The sequence below is a fragment of the Peromyscus californicus genome, unplaced genomic scaffold (assembly GCF_007827085.1).
Source record: "Peromyscus californicus insignis strain IS unplaced genomic scaffold, ASM782708v3 Scaffold_7__1_contigs__length_154581171, whole genome shotgun sequence".
In the NCBI taxonomy this organism is placed as follows: domain Eukaryota; kingdom Metazoa; phylum Chordata; class Mammalia; order Rodentia; family Cricetidae; genus Peromyscus; species Peromyscus californicus.
Genome location: NW_026294595.1, coordinates 118,463,025 through 118,490,513, shown reverse-complemented (window position 1 = coordinate 118,490,513; position 27,489 = coordinate 118,463,025). Strand labels below are relative to the sequence as shown.

Sequence of the window (27,489 nt, the reverse complement as noted above, 5' to 3'; positions counted from 1 at the left end):
GGGAAAAGTTGTCAAGGATGATTGTCAAGGGTGCCTTGAACTTTAATGATCTCTCTGGTTCCTTTCTCAAAAATGGCTGTGAGGGTTGGGATGTATCTGAGTAGTAAAGGGCTTTCATAGCATGTGCAAACTCCTGGCTTCTATCCCCAGCACGGTGGGGGTGGGGCTGTAATTATCCTGGACCACGCAGACCTCGTGGACGGGTGGCTCTGGAACTTCACCATGTGTCCTCAGCACCTGGCAGGGGTGTTGGAATTCTCGAGAGTATTTGCATTTCTAGCTAGCTCTCAGGTACTGTGATCTGTTTTGTGAACCATCTACTCTGTTTTGAGCACACACAATATCAGGGTTGGATTATTTTCCCAAATTAGACAGTTGACACAGGCAGTTGATTCTGAAACATCTAGATGCTTCTGTTGCTGCAGCGTTTGGAAATTCAGCTGACAGCATCTCAGGCATAATGAAAACACAAGCGTCTACACATTTCTGCTCTCTGGCACAAATAAAAGAACATGCTTCCAAAACAAATTCTCATCATATCAGCAACTGCACAGTTCCAAAGCGCCGACTCACCTCTGGGATTTTTGGGGCAGTATATGGCATGATTGTCTTCCAAGCAAGACATGTGCTTACAGAACCATCTGACTAACTCCTATTTTAAAGACAAGAGTTGCATTTTTATTATCACCACAGGTGGCTTTGAGATAGTGCTTTGTGGGAGCTAATGTTGGTCCTGGCATGATCCCCAAGGGGAGATGTGGAAGGCTGGTAGGTGTCTTGTAGGATGGGCTCTCCACTCGGCAGGTTCCAGTCCTGTTATCATCTCTTAGTTTCCATTAACAATGGAGGGGACCCATTGATCAGCCTGGTCCAAGTGCCCGCACAAAAGAAGACTTTAGGCTTTGAACTACACTTGCTCGAGCCCTAAGTTCCATGGATTTGGTTGAAGGGCCACTAGGGGACTAGAGCTGCTGGACAGATGGGCTGTCTGTGGCCTTTTATGATCTGCAGGAAGATGATCCAATGTGCTAATCATGTATAAGGTCCGTCTCCACCCCCATCCCAAAATAAGCAAGCTTCTTTGCTTTGATCTTATACAGTGGCTTCTGTGGTATATTTTACTTGAAGGAAGGTACCAGTGGCTTTAAAAAAAATGCGAGCAGACCAATGTTCTCCAAGGTCTCGTCCATCGCTAAGATTCTTGTTCCATGAATCCTAAATGGTCTTATAATTAAAAAACCCAGACCCAGATATTGAGATAAATGCTGAAAGATCAGAGAGGCAAAGGAACAAGTCACTAGAGAAACTTCTTACCACTACCGAATCCTCAGGCCAAATGGAAGGTGAGATCCTATCACCAGGAATCCTCTGACTGAAAGCCTCTGAGTTCTCAGCTGAAAGGGGGGCCTTTGTCCTCAGCCAAAAAAGCTCTAGTTCCTGTCTCCTCATGCCTTATATGCCTTTCTCTGCCCAGCCTTTTCTCTTCCTTCCTAATGCTGGGATTAATGGTGTGTGTGCTTCCCAAATACTGGTAGCAAAGGCATGAGATCTCAAGTGCTGGGATTCAAGGTGTGTGCCACCACTGCCTGGCTCTGTTTCTCTCCTAGACTGAATCAATCTCATGTAGTCCAGGGTGGCTTTGAACTCACCGAGAGTTAGACAGAGCTCTGCCTCCCAAGCGCTAGGATTAAAGGTGTGTGCCACCACTGCCTGGCCTCTATGTTTAATCTAGTGGCTTGTTCTGTCCTCTGATCCTCAGGCAAATTTTATTTGATACACAATATATCACAGATTCTGAGTGTTTGATCTCTCTTAGCAATAACACAAGGAGCAAAGGGTGCTTGGAATCCCATTTCTGATTCTCCCTCAGCTCCAGTAATTATGGATCAAATATAGGGTCATGTTTGGAAAAAGTGAACATCAGTAAATCTTGTCCACCCCACCCTATCTTTATAGGCTGGAAAGGGACAGAGGGAAGGTAGAAAAGATCCAAGAAATTGGCTCTGTGTCTTTGTATGACACTCCTTCATGGTGTGTGTGTGTGTGTGTGATGTGAGGTGGGGGTTGGGGTACATGCTATGGTGTGTATGTGTGTGTGTGTGTGTGTGTGTGTGTGTGTGTGTGTGTGTGTGTATGTGTATGTATGATATGAGGTGGGGGTGGGGGTACATGCCATGGTGTGTGTGTATGTGTGTGTGTGTATGTGTGTGTGTGTGTATGTGTGTGTATGATATGAGGTGGGGGTGGGGGTACATGCCATGGTGTGTGTGTGTGTGTAGCTCAGAAGACAACTTTGAGGAGCCAGTTCTTACTTTCTACCTTTATATAATATAGGTTTGGTCTTAAAACTCAAGTTACTAATGGCAAGATACAGAACAAATATAGATATTCTGTAAATTTTAGCGTTATTTGTTATGTGACTAGTTATAAACTCTTGGCTTTTTCTAGATAAGATTCCTCAAGCCTGGCACTGTGGACGTTTAGGCTATAATATTCTTTGTTATGTGAGTGTGGTAGGAAGCGGAGGGCTGTTTGTGTATTGTAGGATACTTACAGCGGTCTTCTGGCCTCTACCACTCCAATACTGACAATAATAACTGTCTCTAGATGTCAAATGTCCTCTTGGATGCAAAATCACCGAGTCATGAGAACTGTTGTTTTCAACTAGGCCCAATGACTAGCTTGGTGTTTTGTTTAGAATGCAGCCTCTAGGGCTGGCAAGATGGCTCAGTGGGGTAGAAACACTTGCTGTATGTGACTGATGACCTGAGTAGGATCCCAGGAACCCATGGTGGAGGGAGAGAATCAACTCCTGAGAGTTGTCTTCTGACCTTGCACATGTGCACACCTCGAATCTGCACACACACACACACACACACACACACACACACACACACACACACACGAACAAGACTCTGTGTTTTAGTAAATCCCCATGTCGTCCCTGTGTTCGCACATTGGTTCACGGTACACCTAAGGGCTCCTGCGACCCTGACGCGGCTCTTTTCGTTGCAGAAAGCTGACGAAGCCTTATTGCGGAACCTGCACCTTCAGTTGGAAGCACAGTTTCTGCAGGCAGATATCAGTGTGGCCAAGGACAGGTACAAAAAGGTGAGCAGCCCATGTGGGAAGGAAGCCCCCTCTCCTAGAAAACCCAGTCTGGGTTTGGCTGAACAGGAGGGTGCTAGACCGAGCAACCTGTGATTACATTCCCCTGAACTGGCATGAGCCGGCCACTGGACAGCACTCACCCTGCCGGAGGTGTATAGAGAACATCAGTGGGCAATGCCAAGTTATGTGGGGATTGTGAGGTTAGGTTTCGGTGTCTGTACTTCACATTGTAATCTACAAAATTATTTAGACAGCTGTATCTCGAGCTGTAAGCAGGCAACTTTCATTTCAGAAAAATGCAGAACGGGAGAGTGTGGGTTGTTTTTTTTTGGTATTGTGTTACAGCCCTTAGCTCTGCCTTCGAGGAGGCCACTAGCTGACACCTTTATTTAGGAGCCCCCTCTTTCAGAGTGTCCTGACCTTTCCCCTTCCCGATCAGACTCTCATGGGTGTGATGCTGGAGGCCTTGGCACCCTGGAAAATCAAATCCTAGCACTGTGTGATCGTGAGTGAGCAGCCTGGCCTTTCTAGGCTGCTTGCTATTTTCTAACTTTGAGTGGCATCCCGGTGCCACTGTGTGGGTTAACCATGGGTTAAATGGAGAGGGAATGCCGACTCTCCCTGGGCTCTGGGTTCCTTCTGATGGCCCACATTGTAACCCGAATCTTAGGTCTGTTGTCCCTTGACTTAACCAGATGAAACCTGGAGATAGGAAGGGGTTATTTACAGTTGAGGGCAGAATTCATAGTTTCCTTCCATCTCCCTTGTTATTTTGTAGAAAAGAGGAAACAAAACCCAGGAAATGGACCTGTGTAGATTTAGCAGCACGTTGCTATGGCTGTGAGGACCCTTTTCCCAAGGTGGATGGGCAATTTCTTAATTGGCCTTAGGACCCCTATCTGTTCTCACTAGGCTGGAATTTCTTGGAGAAACTTTCCTTCTGTGGGGTTCATTTTTTTTAGGGTCCTCATTTCACTGATACGGTATCTGCACCTCTTTGCCGAGGACCTTACTGTAGCAGTTGAAAGCTGTTCTGTCTCATAGGAAATATTGGGGGACCTCCATACCCCTGGAGCGGCCTCATCCAGCGGCTGACGGGCGTCTGTATGAAAACTCCCTGGGCTCCTCTTGTCTGGGTAGCAGGACTTGGATGAGAGTCTCAGCAGCATGCACTCTATGCCCACAGGGATGCAATAAATGGCAACCCCTGCTTGGCCAGTCTCCTGCCCCTGTCACTTCCCTGTCGTGTTAGCCACATGGCCCTGTTTCATTAATTCAGCTGTCCACACCCAGATCTTTCTCTGGGAAACACTTCTAGGGCCCAGCAATCCTTGTGTTCCCTCCTCTTCCTCCCCTCCACCCCGCCCTGTGTGCTTTGCACTCTGCACAGAAAGAGATCCTTCCAACCTCTCACCTGGCCCTCACCTGCTTCCTCCTCCACACCTTGCAGCTTCCTTGTATTTATCCTGACAGCAAGGCCTGGGGGCAGTCTCAAAGCAGCCCAGAATACTCTGACGGCATTCAGAACAATAATTAGGAGGGTGGGAAGCTTCCGTTTGTTTATTTATTTATTTATTTTATTTTTATTTTTATTTTTATTTGAAGCTCCCATTTATTAGCTGTTGGACCCCAGCCTGGTTTGGAGGGGCTCAAGTCAGCTCCTATGAGCAGAGCCTGAGATGGTGACCCAGGGACCTCAGTTAAATTAGAGGAGGGCTGTAGGGAGAGAGAAGGGAGCATTGGTCTCATCTGGAGGCCAGAAGTTGGTCTGTTTCACACATGGGCTGGGGTCCATGTAGCTTTCTGGACAAGTTGGGCAGTGGTTGGTCAAGGCTGTTTTCTGTAGAGGGGCTGTGTGATCAGTCATTGATCATAGCTGGGGAAGGCGCATTGGCTGGTAGAGGTCACCAGGCTTCCCTGCAGACAGTTAGCCCTGTTTCATAAAGGGACTCCCGTTCTAGGGGACCTCAAAGCCAGCCTGAGAACACACACATTCATTTAGTCTCAGCATGGCTGGTTAAAGCTGCCCCCTCAGTGAAACACTGTCCTGTGCTGTCAGAGTCCTCTGTAGCTGCCTGCCCTGGTTTGGTCTCTTCCCTTCTGGTGCACTTAACATCCAGGGCTTTGTGAAGCCAGTGGCAATGTGTGAAGGTAACTGAAAGGAAATGGCAAAATAAAGCAAGCCTCAGTTTACTCCTCTGCCCTGTTGCTCTCCTGAAGCTGTGGAATGCCCACTCCATGGTGCCCTCCCTGGCAGCTGCAGCTGATCTTTTTGTTGTTCCCAGTATGACCACAGCTGTGAAGGCGCTCATTCCTGGGCTCCCTTAGGACGGGAGGGAAGGATTCAGGCAGCCCGACTTGTAATGAAAATTCTTTCCCTCTGCAACAGAATCTTCTGGAAATCCAGACCTACATTAGCATCCTGCAGCAGATCATCCAGACTGCTCCTCAAGTGTCCCTGGTTACTAGTGGGATGCGGGAGGTAAGAATTGGAGCCATGGCTGCAGGGAAAGCTGTCCGGTCCTGGGGGAGTCTTTACTCACACACTTGTGGACCGAGTTGACCTTCTCAGAGGTTCAGGGACAAACACTGGGTCAGACTGCTAGAGCTACAGTAAGTTATCCCCTGCCTACTTCTGAGTGATGTTCAGGTTTGAGGGTTATTCTTACATTCCTTGTTCCAACTGTAAATGCTGATAGATTTCAGAGGACATAAGCTATGTCCTTTAACATTATGTTAGGTATTTTCTCCTAGGAAGTGTGGTCTATTCTCTCTTGCATACTTTAAACATGGTATTCAAAATTGTGTGCTGTATTAGTCTCTTTTCTCTTGCCGATGACACAATAGTAGACTGAGCAGGCTAGAAAGAAGAGAGGAGCCGGGCGGTGGTGGCGCATGCCTTTAATCCCAGCACTTGGGAGGCAGAGGCAGGTGGATCTTTGTGAGTTCGAGGCCAGCCTGGGCTACAGAGTGAGTTCCAGGAAAGGCACAAAGCTATACAGAGAAACCCTGTCTCAAAAAACCAAAAAAAAAAAAAAAAAAAAAAAAAAAAGAGGATTGCTTTGACGGATGGTTCTGGAGATTCAGGGTCAAGGGGCTTTCATCTAGTTACAGTGTTTTGGCTGTCAGTGTCCAGAGGTAGTGCAGAGCACTACAAGGCAACAGGTCCCGTGTCAGTGGGTCCGTGTGTCTGTGTGTCCTTTGAATTTTCTCTTCTCATAAAGCTAGCAGGATTCATCAAGGGAACTGGACCCCGATGATCTTATCCAACCCTAATTACTTTCTAACGGCCCCTTCATAGTCTCGACAAACTTTCCCTTTTTTCTTTTGAGACACTCTTGCTCTGTAATTCCAGCTAGCCTGGAACTTGCCGTCTTCTTGCCTCGGCCTCCTGAGTGTTGGGATGATAGGCATGTGCTTCCATCTTCTCAAGGCTTTTAAGAAGGAATTAAAATCCAGTATGGATGCTCAGAGGGCACAGACCACATTCCTGTTGTACCGGGCCATTGTTGCACTCCCTCTAGTTATGAATGAATTCCTGTTGTACCGGGCCATTGTTACACTCCCTCTAGTTATGAATGGATTCCTGTTTTGTGTTCCTGCCGATGCTAGCTGTCAACCATTGCTTTGGTCCTTGTTTTATTTCTCTGCTAGGTATGTAGTGAGTCAGGATGTGGTTTGAATTTGCATATTTGCATCCTCCAGTAACTAATGATGTTAAGCATCATCGTATGTGTTAATTTACTATTCATGGATCTTCTTTGTTGAGGTATCTGTTCACCTTTTTTGCCCATTCCTATAGTAGGGAGGTGTGAAAGCCTGTTTGTGTTGCTATAGTACGGTGCCACAGGCTGAATAATTTATAAAGTACAGAGGTTAGTTTCTCACATTCCGAAGTCTGGGAAATCCAAGATCAAAGCACTGGCTTCTGGTTAGGAGCTATCTCAGGCTACCTTAGTTGGTGGCAGGTGGAAAGGAAAAAAAGGGACAGGTTCCTAGTCCTCACTGTCAGAAGAACAGAAGAGGGAGAAGCCACTCCTATGAGCTTGTTCTTAGAGGCACAGGTCCATTCCTGAGGACAGAGAACCTTCAACTAGGCCCCAGCTCTCAACTCTGCTTTGTTGGGATTCATTCGGGGGACATACAAACAGTAGTAGGCTGTTTGTTTTCTTATTCCCTTTAGCAGTTTGGTCATAAAACAAACTTCAGGACACTAATGAATACACTTGCAAGGGTCATCTCTGTTCCTGACTGTGTGAGCCTATGGCATGTGTGAGATGTGAAATCCTGTTGTCAGTCTAAAACTCCCATTTCCTTTTTAGTGGTTCTCTAGCTGCTTGGCAGGATGGTGGGCATTTTTTATATGTAAGCACAGACAAAGGGATGCAAATTGAAATTAAAATGTGGGCTGGATGTGCAGCTCAGTGATTGAGGGTGTGCCTTGGATGTTCAAGGCCTGGGTTTGGTTCTTGGCACCAAATATGATGAAAGAAATAAAATGCCACCATGTCCTTTCCTCGGTGGTTTGTTGGGTAGGCTGGCAGAAGTTTGGTGGACTGATTGATCAGATTCTGGTAGGGATTTTTGTTGTTGGTTTTGTTTTTCAAGGATGACCTAAGACAGTGATTCTTAGCCCTGGTGCCTTTGTAGTTTCCTAGAAGTGTGCTCAAGCTGTGTCCCAAGCCAATGACTGGACTCCTCAGAGCAGAACTGTGCTCTTTGGGGCACACAGAGGGCAGACAGACTGCAGAACCAGAGCGATAGGCTTGCCATATGCTTTAAGTGGTTTAATTTTAACTTATTTAAAAAACCAAACAGACCAAAAACCTCAAGGCTGAAAGACCCCCTACCCCAATGCCTTTAATAATGGCTGTCACACTCATGAGCTTACAACATCCCTCATTACCTGCATAGGGTCTGCACAAGGCTGTGCTGGTCAACACAGACATGGAGGGGGTGGAACTCATGGGGCCTAACCTTCCTAAGAGCTATTGGCTGTTGATGTTAGTGCAGGGGATACTTATTGTCGTCAGTGGTATCCACCTTCGCACAGGAAAGACAGGGAGGCACAGATTCAGAAAGCAGCTTGTTCTTTGTGACTCTTAGCTTAAGAGTTCTGCACACTGGTTAGTTAGTTAGGTAGACACTAGCTAGTTAGGCAGACACTGGTTAGTTAGGTAGACACTGGCTAGTTAGGTAGACACTGGTTAGTTAGGTAGACACTGGCTAGTTAGGTAGACACTGGTTAGTTAGGTAGAGTGGCTAGTTAGGTAGACATTGGCTAGTTAGGTAGACACTTGTAGATTAAGTTTTCCTGGTCCCGTCTGGCCCACGGTCAGGACAAATCTCTCTCACCCGCCAGTCCCGAAGCCGCTCAGACCCAACCATGTAAACACACAGAGACTTATATTACTTATAAACTGTATGGCCATGGCAGGCTTCTTGCTAACTGTTCTTATATCTTAAATTTGCCCATTTCTATTCTATAAGTTGCCACGTGGCTCGTGGCTTACTGGTATCTTAACATGTTGCTTCTCATCATGATGGCTGGCAGCGTCTCTCTGCCTCAGCCTTCCACTTCCCCAAATTCTCCTCTCTCGTTGTCATGCCTATACTTCCTGCCTGGCTACTGGCCAATCAGTGTTTTATTTATTAACCAATTGGAGCAGCACATTCAACATACAGAACATCCCACAGCAGACACTGGTTAGTTAGGTAGACACTGGTTAGTTAGGTAGACAATGGTTAGTTAGATAGACACTGGCTAGTTAGGTAGACACTGGTTAGTTAGGTAGATACTGGCTAGTTAGGTAGACACTGGCTAGTTAGGTAGACACTGGTTAGTTAGGTAGATACTAGCTAGTTAGGTAGACACTGGTTAGTTAGGTAGACACTGGTTAGTTAGATAGACACTGGCTAGTTAGGTAGACACTGGTTAGTTAGGTAGACACTTATTAGTTAGATAGACACTGGCTAGTTAGGTAGACACTGGTTAGTTAGGTAGACACTTATTAGTTAGATAGACACTGGCTAGTTAGGTAGACACTGGTTAGTTAGGTAGATACTTATTAGTTAGATAGACACTGGTTAGTTAGGTAGACACTTATTAGATAGACACTGGCTAGTTAGGTAGACACTGGTTAGTTAGGTAGACACTTATTAGTTAGATAGACACTGGCTAGTTAGGGAGACACTGGTTAGTTAGGTAGACTGTCTAGTTAGGTAGACTGTCTAGTTAGATAGACACTGGCTAGTTAGGTAGACTGGCTAGTTAGGGATACACTGGTTAGTTAGGTAGACACTGGTTAGTTAGGTAGACACTGGTTAGTTAGGTAGACACTGGTTAGTTAGGTAGACTGGCTAGTTAGGGAGACACTTGTTAGGTAGATACTTGCAGGTTTGTTTCATTGACTCTTCCTTTTTTTTCCTGGAAATTTGTGGAAGTTACCTTTGCACAAATGAACATTGTTAGGGTTTGAACATGAAATGTCTCTTACAGACTCATGTGCTTGAATGCTTGGTCCCTAGTTGGTAGCTTTCTTTTGGGAGCTGTGGTAGTTTGAATGTAATTTGCCTCCATAATCTCACAGGGAGTGGCACTATTAGGAGGTGTGGCCTTGTTGAAGTAGATGTGGCCTTGTTGGAGGAAATGTGTCATTGTGGGGGCAGGCTTTGAGGTCTCTTATGCTCAAGCTATTCAGAGTGAGACAGATCACTTCCTGTTGCCTGCAAGATGTAGAACTCTCAGCTCCTTCTCCAGCACCATGTCTGCCTGCACACTGCCGTGTCCCACCTTGATGATAAAGGACTGAACCTCTGAACTGTAAGCGAGTCCCAATTAAATGCTTTCCTTTATAAGTGTTGCTGTGGTCATGGTGTCTCTTCACAGCAATAGAAACCCTCACTAAGACAGGAGCTTATGGAACCTTTAGGGGGTGGAGCCTAGCTAGGGGAAGTGGGCCAGGCCTTAAGGGTTTCAGTCTGTGGTTAGTGGGCCCTCTTGCTTTGAGCCTGTGGCAATACAGTACTTCATGGCAGGAGCGGAAGGAGAAGAGAGAAAGGGGACCTGGGACCAGTATCTCCTTCAAGGGTACCATACCCTCCACCTAACTTCTTCCCGCTAGGGCTCCTTCTACAGGTTTCACCACTCTCCGTAGCTCCATAGGTTAGTAAACAAGCCTTCAGCATGTGAACCTTTGATATCTACACATAGCAGCCCCTTGGGAGGTGTCTGTGAGCGGGGGCTGCCTTCTGGATGTGGCGTGAACACTTAGTATAGACTCAGCTTTGAGTTTATGGGGTGTTGAAGAAGTGTCCTCTGTGTTGAAGGCAGGGTTCCTGAACAGTCAGCCTTTGTGAATCACTGGTGTTTTCGAATAAGTAGAGAAGCAAGTCAGGACAGATTGTGGACAGGTTGGAAGGGGCTTCCTCCCAGACTCTGCCTCATTGATCATCCATAGGTCAGTGCAGAGGCCTCAGCAGGGCCCTGCTTCCCTACCACCTTTTGGGGTCAGGTGACTCCTGCCTGGTACTGGTGCATAGTTCATGGCTCAGAGCACAAAATGATTTTCATCTTCATAGACACAGAATCCAGAGCCAAATGAGCATCTGCATTCCACAGTTTTCTTTTCACAAAAAGGAAAACGGAGGCTTTGAAAGTCAAATGTCTGTCTGGCTAGCCAGTCTGTGGCACAAAGAGGTCTATACTTGGGTCTCCAGATCTTTGTTGTCTGAGCTTTACTCTTGAGTAGTTAATGGTTCAGATAGTGGCCACCATGGGCCTGTTTGAGTCAGCTTGGGCTGTTGTCACAGGACCCCTTAGTTTATTGCCCACAGCTCTGGAGGCTGGAACTCCAAGATAAGTTGCCAGCAGAGTTGGCACCTGTCACAGGCTCTCCCTCACTGTGTGCCTACATGGTGGTGGGTGGGAGGGTGAGCCTCCTGTTAACTCTTCCTTTTCTCGAGCTCCTAATGGAGCTCCACTGTGGTGATACATTGTGTACCCTAATAAACTTTGCCTGAAGATCAGAGAAAAGAACAAGCCACTAGACTAAACATAGAGGCCAGGCTGTGGTGGCACACACCTTTAATCCTAGCACTTGGAAGGCAGAGATCTGTCTGGATCTCTGTGAGTTCAAAGCCACTCTGGATTGCATGAGATTGACTCAGTCTAGGAGAGAAACAGAGCCAGGTAGTGGTGGCACACACCTTAATCCCAGCACTTGAGATCTCATGTCTTTGCTATCAGTATTTGGGAAGCACACATGCCATTAATCCCAGCACTAGGAAGAAAGTGATGACTGGGCAAAGAAAGGTATATAAGGCGTGAGGAAACAGGAACTATAAACCTTTCCAGCTGAAGCTTTTTGGCTGGAGAGCTTTCGGCTGAGGACTCAGAGCATTCAGTCAGAGGATTTGTGGAGTTGGCGAGGTGAGACATGGCAGTGGCTTGTTCCTTTGCCTCTCTGATCATTCAGCATTTACCCCAATATCTGGCTCTGTTTTATTATTATTATTATTATTATTATTATTATTATTATTATTATAAGACCATTTAGCAATTTGAGGTACACTCCACATTCATGACTTCATCTGACCCTAATCACCTTCCAAAGGTTCCCACTCAGTAACGCCTTGTCAAATCGGGCGTTGGCACGTGCACTTGGGGGATACAAACAAGGGGCCCGACTCTGCCCTTTGCATTTCTTCTCGTGTGAATCTGAATCTGAGCTCCTCATGCAGGAGAAGCTGCTGACAGAACGGGAGGTGGCTGCCCTGCGGAGCCAGTTGGAGGAGGGCAAGGAGGCGCTCACCCATCTGCAGGCACAGAAAGCTGAGCTGCAGGCCCAGGTATGTTCCACATCCTTATCAGGATCTTCTACACATTTTATTGAAATGGAACATGCAGGCATAGGTATCCATTTCTGCGATTGTTACAGACTCAACACACCCGGGGGTAGCCAGGTTTCTCCAGTCCCATCTCTCCCCCTGCCCCTATCCTGCAGCCACTTATAAAATAATCACTCAGAGATTTATATTAATTACAAACTGTATGGCCTATGGCTCAAGCTTCTTGCTAGCTAGCTCTTATAACTTAACCCATTTCTATTAATCTGTATGTTGCCACGTGGCCATAGTGTTACTGGTCTGCTGGCATCTTGCTGCTCCTTGGGTGGCGACTGCGTCTTCCCTTCCTCCTTTCGGTATCTCTGGTTGGATTTCCTGCCTGCCTCTAAACTGCCTTGCCATAGGTCAAGACAGCTTTATTTATTAGCCAGTGGGAGCAACACATATTCACAGCAAACAGAAAGACATTCCCCAGCACCTGTGTGCCCTCACTGTCACATTCTGAGCAGGTGACAAAACGCTTTGCTTTGCCCTGGGCCGAGGCTTCCCAGGATGCGAGTTTTAGCGCTTAGCTAAGGAGAGTCCTGGGAAAATGAAGATAGAGACATATGGACACCTAGTCTCATGGTAGTTCCCCTCTTGTTTCCATCGAGTCATACCCTTCCCTGCCAAGGGCAATAACCCATTTCATGGGGATCGCTTTGCCTATGTCAAGCCTGTTAGAGACAGACATATATGAGGGTTTTAATTCCACATTCACTCAAATCTGGGCCTTCCTCTTTCTTCTCTCCGGATGGTCTCTCCTTTGAAATTGGAGGTGTTTCAAGAGGAATGCCCACATGGTGGTAGGTGGGTGGTTTGTAGCAGTGTTTGCCTCTCATTAGCTATCTGCTAGCATGAGGCTCACATGTCTGTTTCTTTTTAGTTGTGGCTTTTATGGTTCACAGTCTTGATTCCTTCATGCTTCTTTCTTGTTTCTATACGGATGGGCACAGTGGTGGGGAATGTCAGGTTTAAATGCTGCACTTCCTGCTGGGGAGGAAGTGGGAACCACATGTGTCAAACCAATCAATTAGCATTTAGTAGGCAAGTACACCCAAGGAACAAAAGAGAATAAGATCTAAAATTCTGACTGTACAACCTAGGACATCTGGATTGGCATGTCACTCAGGCCCTTTCTGCTCATGGCATCAGGAAAAATGGAAAACTTTTCCTGGATTCCCATTGTATCTCAGTCTCCGACATCCTGTTTCCCATCCCTGCCGGGCTTCTCACAAAGCTCTCATGGAGCAGCATTTCCAGGGGCCACTGGAAAGCAGCCAGAGACAGTGGTGGTCCCTGAGCTGAAGATCACAGGGGAGAAATTGAGTCATGATCTAAAATACATTCTTCTCAGGACATAACCACGGCTCAGGGACTAGATACTTCTTGGTGACTGACTGTGATTTCCTCTGAGGACCTGAAAGGAGAGAGAAAGGGGAGGAGAGAAGCAGGGAGGGGAGAAGGGAGAGACAAAGAAATGTTTATGTAGAGAATAGGTGTATTGTGTGTGGGTATGTGTGGGATGTATATATGCTATGTGTGGTATATGTGTATATAGGGTCTGTGTGTAATATGTGAGTATGTATGATGTGAGTGTATTTGCTGTGTAAGTGTGTAGAGTATATTGTAAAGTGTGTGTGGTATGTGTATTGCATATGTGTGTAATGTGAAGGGTGTGTGTGGTGTGTTCATGTGGCACGGTGTTTGACGTCTGTATATATGTGTATGTGAGATGTCAGGTATAGTGTGGCATGTGCATTTTTTTATGAAGTGTGTGATATATCTATATAGGGCATATGTACATGCATGTGGGATGTGTGTATTGTGTGTGCTTTACATGTGACTGAGGAAGTGGGTATAGGCTCAATCATAGTTCTGGAGACTGGTTTTCAAACTGTTAATTGCAACTCATTGGGTATAAAAATGAATTCAGTAAAACTGACTGGTATAAAGAAGGAAGAAAGCAACAACATGGAACTGAGAATAAGAAGGAACAGAATGCATGGGAGTTAAAAGTGTAGAGTTTATTTAGGGAAACCATTGTCTTAAATGTATCTGTATATATTCGACTACATATGCATTTGCTCAAATACACACATGTGATGTGTCTTATGGTGTGAACTATGTCCCTTTCCATGGTCAGGGTGACAGAGTTGAAAACCACAGCCCTAGATACCAACAAGATGAAAAGCCTAGCCTGATATGGAAAAATCCTAGTTCGGGGGCAAAAAGAATGTTTTTCTTTCTTTGTGCAATACAATGTTTTTGTTGGCTATAAAAATGTGATATGTATGTGGAGTCTGTGATGTATCTATGTAGGATATATGTGCATGCATGTGGAATAAATGTATTGTATATGTGTGGTATGTATGACTCAGGAAGCAGGTGCGGGCCTGACATGGCCCCAGAAACCCATGGTTTCCAAATTGTTAGTTACAATTCACTGGGTTTGAAATAACAGGATTAGCCTACTTTTTTGAACATGAGGTAGAACTTCCAGATCACACCCTGTTCTCACCTTCTGCCACTACTGAGACTCACAGGTTTATCTCTGTGTCTAAGACAGGCTCTCACATTCTCATTTAGGTCCTCCTCTCTCCCTGTGGACTTTGGTAGTCTGGTGAGGCTTGTGGACTCCTACTCAGAAAATTAATACATATATTGTGTTAAGTGTTAAAAGTAAGCCAATTATGTGAAGATAGTTGTCAAAAATTACCAAATGATTCCATGTGCTATACACCTATCATTGACTTGAGGGGTCATGTTTTGATGACTCCATGGCGAGTTGAAATAGCCTGAGGTGAAAATGGGTTTCCTATGGCCCACCTATCTATTGCACATCCTGGGCTAACAGCACAGCATCCTATAGATGTCTGCTGTGTCCTCTCATAGTGACTCAGCTCTGGTTTGCTGTCACAGCTCTCTCTGCAAGAGGGCAAAGTGCAAAACGAGAAGCATGGCCTCTCACCCTGCTTTCACACTGCAGTAAAGTGGACCAACACAGGCCTGAGATGGTCTGCAAGTGCTTGTACATCCGCTTGTCGGTATCCAAGGGGATTAATCTTCACATCCCCACAGATCCTGAAACTCATGCATGCTCAAGTCTCTGAAGTGTTTTGGTGTTTGTATACAACCTGTGCAATTCTCCCATGTGCTTGAACTCAACTCTAGAAACTTACACCACCCAATAGAGTGTGAGTGGGGTATCAGTAGTTTTATCTTTTGTTATTTAGGGAATAACGACAAAAAATGGCTGTATATATTCAGCAGAGACACAAAAATATTTTCAATCTCAAATTGGTCAAGTCTGTGGATGTGAACTCCTCGGATACGAGGGCTGACTGTATTCAGTATCAGAATACAGCCGTGGGTCTAATGAAACCCAGGTTTGCTGCCTTCACAAGTTGCCACAACCCAGGTGCGTGAAGGGACTCTTGCGGTTGTTCTCACTGTTCTGGAAGGCAGACGGAGAGGCAAGCGTGGTTGGTCTCTCTGGTCTGGGTCTCCCAGGATGAAGTAAAGGAGTGGGTCCCTTGGGTCCCAGCTGGAGGATCTCATGGGAGAACTTGCTTCCAGTGTGGTTCATCATTCATGTTGTTGGTAGACGCCACTCCTGCCAGGCTGTAGTAGGGAGGACCCCGTTTCCTTGCTGGTTTGGTCGTAGAGGCTGTCTGTGCATTCCTTGGCCCAAGGCTGTGCCATCTTCAAGGTCAGCAGCTGTGCACAAAGTCCTCCAGTGTCTGATCCTCTGGCTCCAACTTCCCTAATCTGCCTCCTTCCTCTTGTATGGGCTTATGTGGTTAGGATTAATTAAATACCTTACTTTTTAAGAAAGATTAATTAAGAACCTTAACACTGACAAAGTCTGTTGCCATGTAGCATATTCGTGGTTTAACACTAGGGGACAAAGTTCACAGAGACCATGAGCTTGTCTAATTAGATCTAATTGAAAACAGTAGTTTCTGATAGACACCAGGTGGGTGTGTATCATGAATTTGCAAGTTTCAGGTGATATTGATGGTCCTGGTTCAGGAGCCATGTTTTGAGAACCGAGGGCATAAATACGAGTCACTGGAGGTCTGAGGGGTGTGCTGGGTGTGGGGAATGGGGTGGGGTAGAGCAGAACATTCTGTGACTGATCTTGTGAGTTCCAGGCTTGTGCCCTCTACAGTGTCATTAAAAATGGTCACTGTGAGTTTTGCTAATATAAGAGCCTTTGTACTTCCACAGTAGCTGACCTCTAAGGAGATTTGGTTGCATAGCCTTTTAGCCAAGGCAAGGCTAGGACTGGGGACAGGGCATTTGGCAGAGCTGCGGCAGATAGTTCTATCTCTGGTTAGGGTTTTTGATGCTTCCAGAATGTTCCACAGTTGGGGTGTTCAGGGTAAGGTCCCTGGCCCAGCAGCATCAGCAGTATCTGGGAACTTGTCAGAAATGCAAGCTCATGAGTACATCCAGACCAGCCATGGCCTGGCAATCCCTGTTTTAACAAGTTCTCCAGTCGACTCCACAGGCATTTGAGAGACTCTAGAGCCAGCATCAAAGAACAGAGCCTGAGATCGGAGCTGGGGAGACCCCTCCTTCAAGATGTCCAAGTCCCTGGAGATGTCACTTCTTCCAGGCAGAGGAGGAATGACAGGCAATTCAGTGTCTTGAGGGGACCTGAAAACAGTTTTAATGCGGGACACACCCAGGCCTCTGTTTTCATTAAGGTTCTCATCACCATCTAGTGGTGAGATTCGGAAGTCAGCGTTCAATCAATGCAGAACACAGGTTTCTGCTTTTCCCAACAAAATGAAATGAAACACCACATTTATTTGCTGGTTTTGTGCATGTGTGCATGTGTGTGTGTGTGTGTGTGTGTGTGTGTGTGTGTGTGTGTGTGTGTGTGTGTGTGTGTGTGTATGTGTGTATGTGTGTGTGTGTGTGTGTGTGTGTGTGTGTGTGTGTGTGTGTGTGTGTGTGTGTGCATTCATGCATGTGTGGAATTTAAAGGACAACTCTCGGAGTTGTCTTTCTTTCTTTCTTCCTTCCTTCCTTCCTTCCTTCCTTCCTTCCTTCCTTCCTTCCTTCCTTCCTTTCTTTCTTTTTTTGTTTTTGGTTTTTTGAGACAGAGTTTCTCTGTGTAGTTTTGGTGCCTGTCCTGGATCTCGCTCTGTAGACCAGGCTGGCCTTGAACTCACAGAGATTCACCTGGCTCTGCCTCCCGAGTGCTGGGATTAAAGGTGTGAGCCACTGCTGCCCGGCTGATTTTCTTTTATCATGTGGGTCCTGGGGCTCAAACTCAGGTTGTCAGGCTTGGTAACAAGCACATTTACCCACAAAGCCATCTTACTGGCTGTATTATTAATATCATTATTACACAAACTAGCCCATTTATTGTTAGATGTCTCAAAGAGTAATGTTGCTATCGGTCTTTTGGTTCCCTCTGTCCTCTGATGGCTGACTTGACTCTGACAGCTGAGTGGTGTTGTAGGTCCAGGCCCTGCCTGTCATTGTTTTCCCCCAGTGCCAGATGCCTGTGGCCCATCTCTTCATCTTGGTTTGGTTGCAGAAGGAACATGTGTACTTGGTGTGCTGCCTGATTTCAATTTTCTTCACCCTTTTCTGGAGGGAGGCACCATAGCTGGCCCCTCATTTACCGACAGTTGTGACCTTCTGGGTGCATTAAGCCATGCCATCATGATCTAGGGCTGATCCTCCTTTTAAATAAAGGTCTTACACCCAAGGACATTCTGGTCCTAAGAGGGCTGAGGCTGGAGTTCACTGCCACAGATGGGGCGTGTTGTCCGGCTCCTGCGTGGGCTGCTGCTGCCCTGTGCTGCTCTGTGAAGAGATAGAAAGAGACAGACCATCTAACGCTCCAAGCAGAGAAAGCATTCACCTCATTCCCAGTGTAAAGCACAGGATTCCACGTGGCTCATGCTCCACCCGCCCCTCTCTCTGGGCCTTTGATGTGCCCCTCCTGGCCACTCCTCCTTTCTTCCGACTCCTCCTGTGGCACCTGCCTTTTAGGAATAATTTCTTTCTGGCAATCTTTCCTTTTTCAGTGCCAGGGACAGGTGTTTGAGGTGCAGCTGGTCATTCCATGCCAGACATGGAATCACCTGCCTGATTCTGGGTCTCATTCTCTGATAGCCGGATGAGTGATGACTATTCCCAGCATAGTGCAGAGATGTGCATGCTAAGCGGCTCCCCTTAGCCTCAGCCATTCTGATGCATTGTTTGTGTTATTGAGTTATAAAAGCCACATTGGTATAGACAGAAGTCTAGATTCATAAACAGATGTCACATCCTTGGACACCAGGGAAGCTGGATGTAGGAGTCAGAAGAATCCCATGGAGTCTTAGCTGCCTGTTTAAGACTGGAAGGTGGCTTAGACACATGTCATGGACGTCATGCCACCTGAGGACAGAGCCTCTAAAACATGTATACTTCTTCAAATGAACAACCAACCAGCAAACTATCCACCACCAAAACAAAAATAGCAAACCATCAAATCATAAATTATAAAGAGAGATTGTACTTGTTCTGTAGGGTAGGAGATGGTAGAGGATTTTCCGAGTCTCCAACGTCATTCTTGTGACAACCCTTTGCTCTGGGGCTTATAGTTTAGAAATTTTCTGAATGAAAACACAGAGACTTCTAAAGGAAATCTCTGCATGTGGTCACAGGGAGTCCAGTGTGTATTCTGTGAGGATAGCTGGTGATAGATGGCAATGTACCAGGGCCCTGGATGGGAAACTCCCTTTCTCCCCCTCTTTCTGTGCACACCTGCTGCCCACTGCTCACCTGTAGCCTGGAGGAGGATGGAATAGGGAGACCAGTTTCAGGACATGTCTCACACCCTACCCGGTTGGGTTTGCATCTTGCTGTAGTGTTGATGGGAAAGTCACTTTGCTGGTATGCCTCAGTTTCCACATCTGTAGCAAAGGGCATAAAAGCAGCTCCTCCCTGATGAGGCTGTAATGAACTTGGTGAGCTGATCCATTACTATGCTAAGAACTTTCTTACAAATCAGGATTCCCACTCTAGACAGGGAAGCCATGCCCAAAGAGGTCTCCCCGCCCCCTCCAAGGAACTGGTTGTAACAGGAAGCTTATAGGTATGCAGGTATGAGAGCAGGTATGCAGCAGGGACCAGGAACCTGGATCCAAGGTGCCAGCTCCCCGTCTCCCTCCTTCCTCTTCTTGTGGTACAGGCTCCTACATCTCTGCTTATCTTCCCTCATTGGTTTCATTTCTCTGAAGACAGGCCTCTCTCAGCTTCTCCATGTACATTCCAGAAGGCCACTGCTTCAGCGTGGTAGCCCCAGGCCCTCACTGGCATGCCCTCGTAGTAGTCTGGAGCCTGCCTCCACTTCACTGTTTTGGAGATACCCCTCTCTGAAGTCCCAGGGGACAAGGCACATGATGGGCTCTCCTGAGCTGGCTTCAGTACTGGTTCCACGCTATCTCTATTGCAGGGTGGAGGCAGGCAGGTCTCAAAAGCTTGCTAGTTAGCTGCCTCACCAAAGCTTCTGGTTTAGTGAGACATTTTTCAAGATAATAAGGTAGAGAATGATGGAGGAAGACGTCTGCCGTTCTGTTTTGGCCTCAGCATATGTCCATGGGTCCACACAGCCACACACTCAGTACATACACCACACCCCATACCACCCCCCACATATACACATATAACATACATACCCCCCCCACATACACACATCACACATATCATACATACACACCACACATATTACACACATCACACATGAACACACACCATACACCCACATACATTACATACACAACATATACATATAGACACATGTACATACTCCTCACACATACACCCATACACACATACAAATGTCACACACAGTACACCACACACATATCAAACATCTTCACACCACACATACTTACACACGCCTTACAACACCATACATGATACACATACATAAAAATATCCTTCCTTAGCCACACATACACATTTATAAAATGGTTCAATCCATGTACTTGCTCCCTTATCCATCCATCCTTCTGAGGCAATGAATATTTTCCCAGACACCTTTCTAAGCTAAGTTTCCAAATATTACCCCTGATGGAAAAGTCCAATTGTCTTGGCAATGATTATCACCAGGCTGTCCAGGGTGCACACCTATGCTTGGATACAGGGAACACCTTGAAGTGCACAAGCCTGGAGTTGGATATAGATGTCTGTCTAGCCCTCTGTAACGTCAAGCATGATTCATGAACCGTGACCCTGAGCATCCCATGGGAGCCAGTTAGAGATGTAGTTTGTTAGCTCCACCCCTAGAGTCAGAATCCCTGTCTGCCCATGCCTGCCAGCTCTGACACATGGAGCAGTGTGAGAAGTGTTGCTCTTGGTAGAAGCAGGAGTCCTGTTTCATTTTTTTAAGGCCCATGCATGCCAAATCTTTTTCTTCTTGAGATGAGATTTTAAGAGTCTTATTGCATATAGTAAGTTTATCACTGAGTTCATATACAGACTTTCACACCCCCAGAAGCTCTGAAAGTAATGTAAAACGACCTTCTCCGGCATTCCCACCGCATCTTTAAAAACTTAATTTACATTTGTAGGGTGTGTGTGTGTGTGTGTGTGTGTGTGTGTGTGTGTGTGTGTGTTATGCATGTGCCTGTGGGCATGCACAGAGGAGCCAGGAAAGGATGTCAAGTATCTTTCTCTACCACTCTTGATCTTATTTTTTGAGACAGGGTCTCTCACTGACCCTGAAACTCACCGCTTCAAGTAGGCTGGCTAGCCAGCAAGCCCGCTCCTAGGATCTTCCTGTGTCTCATCCTCTGACACTGAGCTTCCCAGCATGTAGGGCCATGCCTGGCTTTTTCGTGGATGCTGGAGATCCGAACTCAGGTCCTCTTGCTTGCCCAGCGGGCACTCGTTCTCACTGAGCCATCTTGCCAGCCCCCACGCTAACTTTCATCGGTCTTGGGGAGACGATGTGACGAGTTTCATGCAGTTTGTGTTTGCCCACAGACAACAGCCCTCGAACAAGCCATTAAACACGCTCACGAGTGTTACGATGACGAGATACAGCTTTACAACGAGCAGATCGAAAACCTACGGAAGGAGATAGAGGAGGCCGAGCGGTCTCTGGAGAGGTCGTCCTATGACTGCAGGCAGCTGGCTGTGGCCCAGCAGACCCTGAGGAGTGAGCTAGACCGGTATCATCGGATCATTGAGATCGAAGGCAACAGGTGTGCTCATGTATCTGTATGCCTGGCTCCCTGGCCTGTCTACGTCCTCGTTCTACAGGTTTCTGTGGAGTTCACAGTTGGAGTGGCTGGTGATGTGGCGGGCAAGGAAACTCACCCCCCCCCCCCCCCCCCCCCCGATTTGAAGATGCATGACTCTGGAGCAGAGGGAGTGTGACAGAGCACTGGAGGAGATTGGGGCAGAGAGCACGGGAGGGATGGTGGGAATGGTTGCAGGGATGCCTCATATTTTGAGTAGGTTGACCAGAAACAGCCGCATTTAGGGGTCTGCTTTGTGCCCCTGGGAGCTGATGGCCTAGCGGCTGAGATCATGGGTTTGTGCCTCCTCCGCTGCATGACACTGAGAAGGGGTTAGAGCTGCTGCTATTGCTGATAACTGCTACCCTTGGGATTGCTGTCTGGGAGGACCAGTGCAGGTCTCCTCCATAACAGAACTGTGATAACCCCACTTACTGCTGGAGAGTTCCTCTCTCTCTAGCTAGGCGCTGCTGATAGCCATCTATAGATAAGCTCCAGAGAACAGGTCAGGGATGGAGTTGTGGCTCTTCAACATCAGCCCTCCCAGTTTGTTTGGATTTAGGTTGAATGAGACTAGAAGTCATTTTCCAAGCACCTCACAACAGCGCTCCTCCTGCTCCCGGTGCTCTAGTTTGCTGTGTGTGCCGGGCACAGACACTCGGCAGGAAAAGCAAGCTTTTGTCTATTCTCTCTCTCGAGCAAGAGCCATGTGTCCTGGGGTCACTCCACGTTACACTTCGGTTTCTGTGAATGCTTTAGCACACCTGTGAAAAGAACTGGAGAGCGGCACTTAGTGTCCTTTTCATAGTTTTTGTGTTAGGGAAAGGGCATCCCAAAAAGTCAATGGTGTACTCCTTTGGTTGAGTTGTTAATATCAATTTTGAAGTAGATTAAAAAAAGATAAAAATGTTACAGTATGGAATGAGCAACTACTGAGCACTCTACCTAGACTTAGTAATTTCTTACATCTTCCCTCAATTTCTTTCTTTTTTTTTTTTTTTTTTTTTTTTTTGGTTTTTTGAGACAGGGTTTCTCTGTGTAGCTTTGCGCCTTTCCTGGAACTCACTTGGTAGTCCAGGCTGGCCTCGAACTCACAGAGATCCGCCTGGCTCTGCCTCCCGAGTGCTGGGATTAAAGGCGTGCGCCACCACCACCCGGCCATTCCCTCAATTTCTTAAGACAGTTTTATATTTACATATTATATGTTACTTTGAAATGTTAGGTATTATTTATCCTAGCTATTACTTTTGGTCCTATATTCTATGTATTATGGCCTATCTATCACATATACTACATATATGTGATACAATATCCTAAATATATATGTATCCTGTATACTGTGCATCCTATATAGAATATCTTGTTGGCCCTAAGTATCTCAGCCTGGATTGGCTACTCTTTAATTGAAAAATGAAAGCCCACAGACTCCATCTGATGAAGAAATGGTGCTTTAGAGTCTAAGTAGTCACTGTACAGTGCCCTTGGCCTTTTCATAGTTGGTGACTTGAGCTTAAAGAAATAAGAACATCTTCGGTGTCCTTGGCCAGTGTGTAAATGTCTATGTGGTTAACAGTTTGTGATGTTCAATTTACGCACACTTTCATCTAGAGAAAGCTCTCTGTCTCTCTCTGTCTCTGTCTCTGTCTCTCTCTCCTTTCTCATTTGCCTCTCTTTCTCTCTCTTTACATTTTTCCATTTTTGCTCAGGATTCAAGACTTTGTTTTGTCCCTCACTCTGTTTGTTTTGATGACTTATAGATGGTGCCACATTCTTTCTGTTTTTTTCTGCCAGGTTGAGCTCTGTTTTCATGGAGACTCCCATCTCTCTGATCGGCCCGAGCCATGGGGCCTCTCTCAGCCTTGGATCCAGCGTGAAAGGTAATGCTCCTCAAGCCTGGCCTCCTCTTTCCAACCATGGCTTCCTCTGCTTTCTTCTTCTGTTTGGGCAAAAGCAAGTGATTTTCGTCCTGCTTGCCATTCATGCTCCCTTCCAACCCATCTGGAAATTCTGTGTGTGTATGTGTGTGCAGGTGCCCATGGTTGTGCATGTGCATTGTTCCTTAGGTGACACTCACTCTGCTTTGTTTTGCTTTGTTTTTGTGACATATATAGCTCACTATGTAGCTCTGGCTGACTTGGAACTTGCAATGTAGACCAGGTTGGCATCATACTCTATGGAGATCTGCTTGCCTCTGCCTTCTGAGTGCTGGAATTAATGGCACACACCATCTTTATTTATTTAGACATTGTCTCTTATTGGCCTGGAACTTGCCTACTAAACCATCTGCCCACCCCTCATTCTCCTGCCTCTGTCTCCTAGCACTGGATCACACCACCACACCTCTCTCTCTCTTTTTTTTTCTCCTCTCATGGGTTCTGGGAATCGAACTCAGGTCCTTATGCACGTGCAACAAGTATTTTATAGACTGAGCTACCTCCCAAGTCCAGAAATTGCTTTCATATGAGGGAGATTGCCTCCCCTTTCTCTTTGATATGCTCCCTTGAATAGAATATGTAACTGAGCCAAGAAGTTATAAAGAGAAAAGTTCGTAGGGGATAGCCCACCCAGGAGTGCCAACCTCAACATGAGACATTCAGCTGCAGAAGAAATGCAGATGTGTATCCGTTTTTGAATTTGATAGCATTGATTCCTCCCTCAGCCTCAAATGAAGGGAATGGCAATCAAGGGATCTTCACAGTTAGGTTGTTGGGACACTGTAGGTAGATGTTGTCTCTAAGCCCGAAGCCGCCAGAACCTGACATAGGCCCAGCAGCCTTGCCATGGGCTTCTTTGGAGGGAGTTAGTGAGTTGGCTGTGCGGAGTGAGTTCCCACTGTGTACTCTGGATCCAGGTACCCTGCTGTAAGTCCAGGAGGGGGATGGAGCTGAGCCTGGAGTTGTTCCGGCTTGGTGTCTCTGTGTGTTATTCCAGCTGAGGGTGAACAGTGAGTGCCAGGAAAAGTGGCACCTTTCCTTCCCTTTGGGGAAATCCAGAGGGACCATATGACTCGTGCCAAGTTTCCCAACTGGTTGAGCTGGGACCTCAACATGAATGAGAGATCCACAGCTCTTTCCCCATCGTTTTTGGTTCAGCCTATGGCTGGACACTCCCCTTCAGTACAGCTGTCATGTTTTTCAGTGGATGTCGTCATTCCCTCTCATTGACACATGTGTTGGCTTACTGCCTGTGTGCTTTTCATTAGATCTCACCAGGGCTGTGCAGGATATCACAGCAGCTAAACCAAGACAAAAGGTCCTCCCCAAGAGCCTTCCGAAAAGGAAGGAGATTATAGCTCAAGACAAGGGGGATGCAACTCTGGAAGACGCGCAATTAAAAACTCTGCAAGAGCCAAACGCAGCGCAGGCGGAGCTTCAAGCAGAGAGTGATTCTCAGCTGGGACCAAGGGGTGGACAGGAAGTAAGTCCAACACAAGAAGGGGGTCCCGAGGATGTACCAGATGGGGGCCAGATAAGCAAAGCCTTTGGGAAGCTGTGTAAAGTGATCAAAGAGAGAGTGAGCGGCCCCAAAGAGCCTGTGCCAGAGCCTCCCCCTGACCTCTTCACCAAAGGACGACATATACTGGTCACAGGGGATGCCAGTTTTGTGGACCCTGAGTTCTACTCCTCCTCCATCCCAGCTAGAGGTGGGGTGGTGGTTTCCATTGAGGAAGACTCTATGCATCATGATGGCCACGTGGAGCCCTCTCCTGGGCAGCCCATGCCACCTGTGGAGAATGGACAGGGGGCTCCCCAGGGCAGGGAAGGTGACCATTCAAACCATCAGCAGGTTACAGATAAGAATGGGATAGGGGCCAAGGAACCAAAAGACCTGGAAGAAAAAGATGATGATGGCCAGAAGGAAGATGAGGGGCCCAGGAGACCCTGTCCCGTGATCATACCTGGTCCTGATGGACCATCTACATCCCATTCACAAACGTCTGGGTCCAATCAGGATGGACCGGAGGGGCCCAGTAGTAAGAGCAGTAGCCTGCCAGCAAAAAGCCCTTCTAAGGCCTTAGCTTTTAAGAAGGTAGAGGTGGTGGAATCTATTGAGAAGATTTCAACAGAGAGTATCCAGACATACGAAGAAACCTCTGTAATTGTGGAGACTGTGATTGGGAAGACAAAGGCCGACAAGAAACTGGGAGAGAAGGGCTCTTAAAATGCCAGGGCTCGAAGGAAGGAAGTGTCTGGGACCAGTGTGGAAGAAGTGCCTCGAGATGGGTTCCTGTTTGGATTAGATCATAGTTGACCTATCTGGCATTGCCAATGACCTTCATTAAAATGCTTTTATTTTGCTTGCACCATATCCCTTGTCTAATTAGTAAGGCCTTGGGTCAGCCGTGCTGAGAACAAGGATGCTCTCTCTCTTTTTTAAATATCTATTTTTATTTTATTTGCATTGGTGTTTTGCCTGCATGTGTGTCTGTATGAGAGCATTGGATTCCCTGGAACTAGAGCTACAGACAGTTGTGAGCTGCCATACGGGTGCTGGGAATTGAACCTGGGTCCTCTGGCAGAACAGTCAGTGCTCTTAACCACTGAGCCATTTCTCCAACCCCCAAGGATGTTCTCTTAATGGTGGCCACCACACCCTCTTCTAGGAAGGGACATGCTTTTCAGCATGCTTTATTATTTGTTTGTTTTTGAGACAGGATCTTTGCAGCACAGTCTGTGCTTCAGCTTTTGATCCTCCTGCCTCAGCCTCCTAAGTGTGGATTAGAGTTGTGGTCCCCCGTACTGGACTCAGCATGGTGTCTGGGTTTCACACGGAAAACAAAGCTAGTTGATGACAATGGGTCATTCATTCCATTCCTAGCACAAGTCTATGCTTGTGTGGCTGAGGGTTTTGTTAGACAGGAATTGATGAGAAATTATAAGTTTGGGGTCCCTCAAAAGCTGGTCCTGAAGTAAGTGTGTGTGTGTGTGTGTGTGTGTGTGTGTGTGTGTGTGTGTGTGTGTGTGTGTGTATTTAGTCAATAAGTGCCTGTTGGACTACTTCACTAGTTTCTTACATGTATGTATGCATGTTTGTATGCATTTGTATTGGTGTACATGCATGTATGGGGGTAGAGTAGAAAATAGGTGACCTCTTCAATTGCATCTCTACAATGTTCTGGAGACAGGGTCTCTCACTGAACCCTCTCACCCCCTGGCTAGACTGCCTGGCCAGTGAGCTCCAGAAGTCAGGCTGCATCACCTCCACACTCATTCCCAGCACTGGGATTACAGGAGTGCTCTTCCATGCCCAGCTTCGTACATGGTGCTGTGCATCTGAACTCAGATCCTCAGGCTGGCATAACTGCTCCCCTAGCCTGGGCTCACTAACTTCTAAACCAGCGTTTACAAAGTAGCATGAAAATTTGCTTTTGGCAACTTGATGGAAAATTGCACTTCCTGGGTGAAAAAGTTTTAGGCGTCTTGCACAAATGGACACTTGGTGCATACACTGTGGCAGACAACATCATTGCTCTGCTTATATCCTCTTTACCCTGGTCATTTCCATGTATTTCTGTGACTGACTTCCAAATGCCACATGAACTTTTTTTCCTGAGGACATCCTTGGCCTTCAAAGTGAACCCTTGGAGTAGCCACCTCCCACTGACTGACAGCAGTGGGTGAGTCAACATCAGTAGGGCTGGACTAACTCAGGCATGGGCTCTTTTCTTGCCCCTAAAGTTGCCCAGTGGAATTCAGCTCTGCTAGCCCTGCCTAGAAACAGATAGAAGAACACCCTTCCCATTGGCAGCCTTGACTTCATGGCTCCCTTTCCACTTCCTACCTGGTTCTTCCTGACGTCATATTACAAGGAATCTTTCTACATTCGGATGTTTGTGGGATGGGGGTGGGGCTGCAAGGATGACTTGATTTTGCAAACACAAAGAGACTACATAGAAAGCCAGGCATGTGCATGCTGGGGAGGCAGACACAGGTGGATCCCTAGGACTTGTTGGCCAGCTAGGCTAGCCTGATTGCTAAACTCTAATCCAGTGAGAGGCCCTGTCTAAAAACAAGGTAGACAGTGCCTGAACAACAACATTGTCCTCTGGTCTCCACATACATACCCAAGCACATATATGTGCAACTGCACACACACTCACACTCACACACATGCTCATGTACACACACACACACACACACACACACACACACACACACACACACACACAATTCCAAATTCTATAAAATAGAAATTAGATCAGCCATGGAGGTTTACAAAAAGTGTGTGTGTG

At 46.7% G+C, this 27,489-nt stretch overlaps 1 protein-coding gene and 1 pseudogene across 3 annotated transcripts in view; one reads left to right on the top strand and one right to left on the bottom strand.

Annotated features, from left to right (window-relative positions):
• Nucleotides 1-25,560, top strand: part of Bfsp1 (beaded filament structural protein 1) — an 86,066-nt gene extending 60,506 nt beyond the window's left edge. For 2 of the 3 annotated variants that reach the window (XM_052726651.1, XM_052726649.1), the window contains exons 3-8: nt 3,016-3,111; nt 5,501-5,593; nt 11,854-11,961; nt 21,001-21,221; nt 23,049-23,134; nt 24,460-25,560. In XM_052726651.1, coding sequence (XP_052582611.1) covers nt 3,016-3,111; nt 5,501-5,593; nt 11,854-11,961; nt 21,001-21,221; nt 23,049-23,134; nt 24,460-25,418 — 1,563 coding nt within the window. In that variant the 3' untranslated portion in view covers nt 25,419-25,560. The remainder of the gene's footprint in view (nt 1-3,015; nt 3,112-5,500; nt 5,594-11,853; nt 11,962-21,000; nt 21,222-23,048; nt 23,135-24,459) is intronic. The other variant, XM_052726650.1, reaches the window with a different exon arrangement.
• Nucleotides 17,083-17,676, bottom strand: LOC128102671 (60S ribosomal protein L37a-like; annotated as a pseudogene).
• Nucleotides 25,561-27,489: the final 1,929 nt, after the last annotated feature.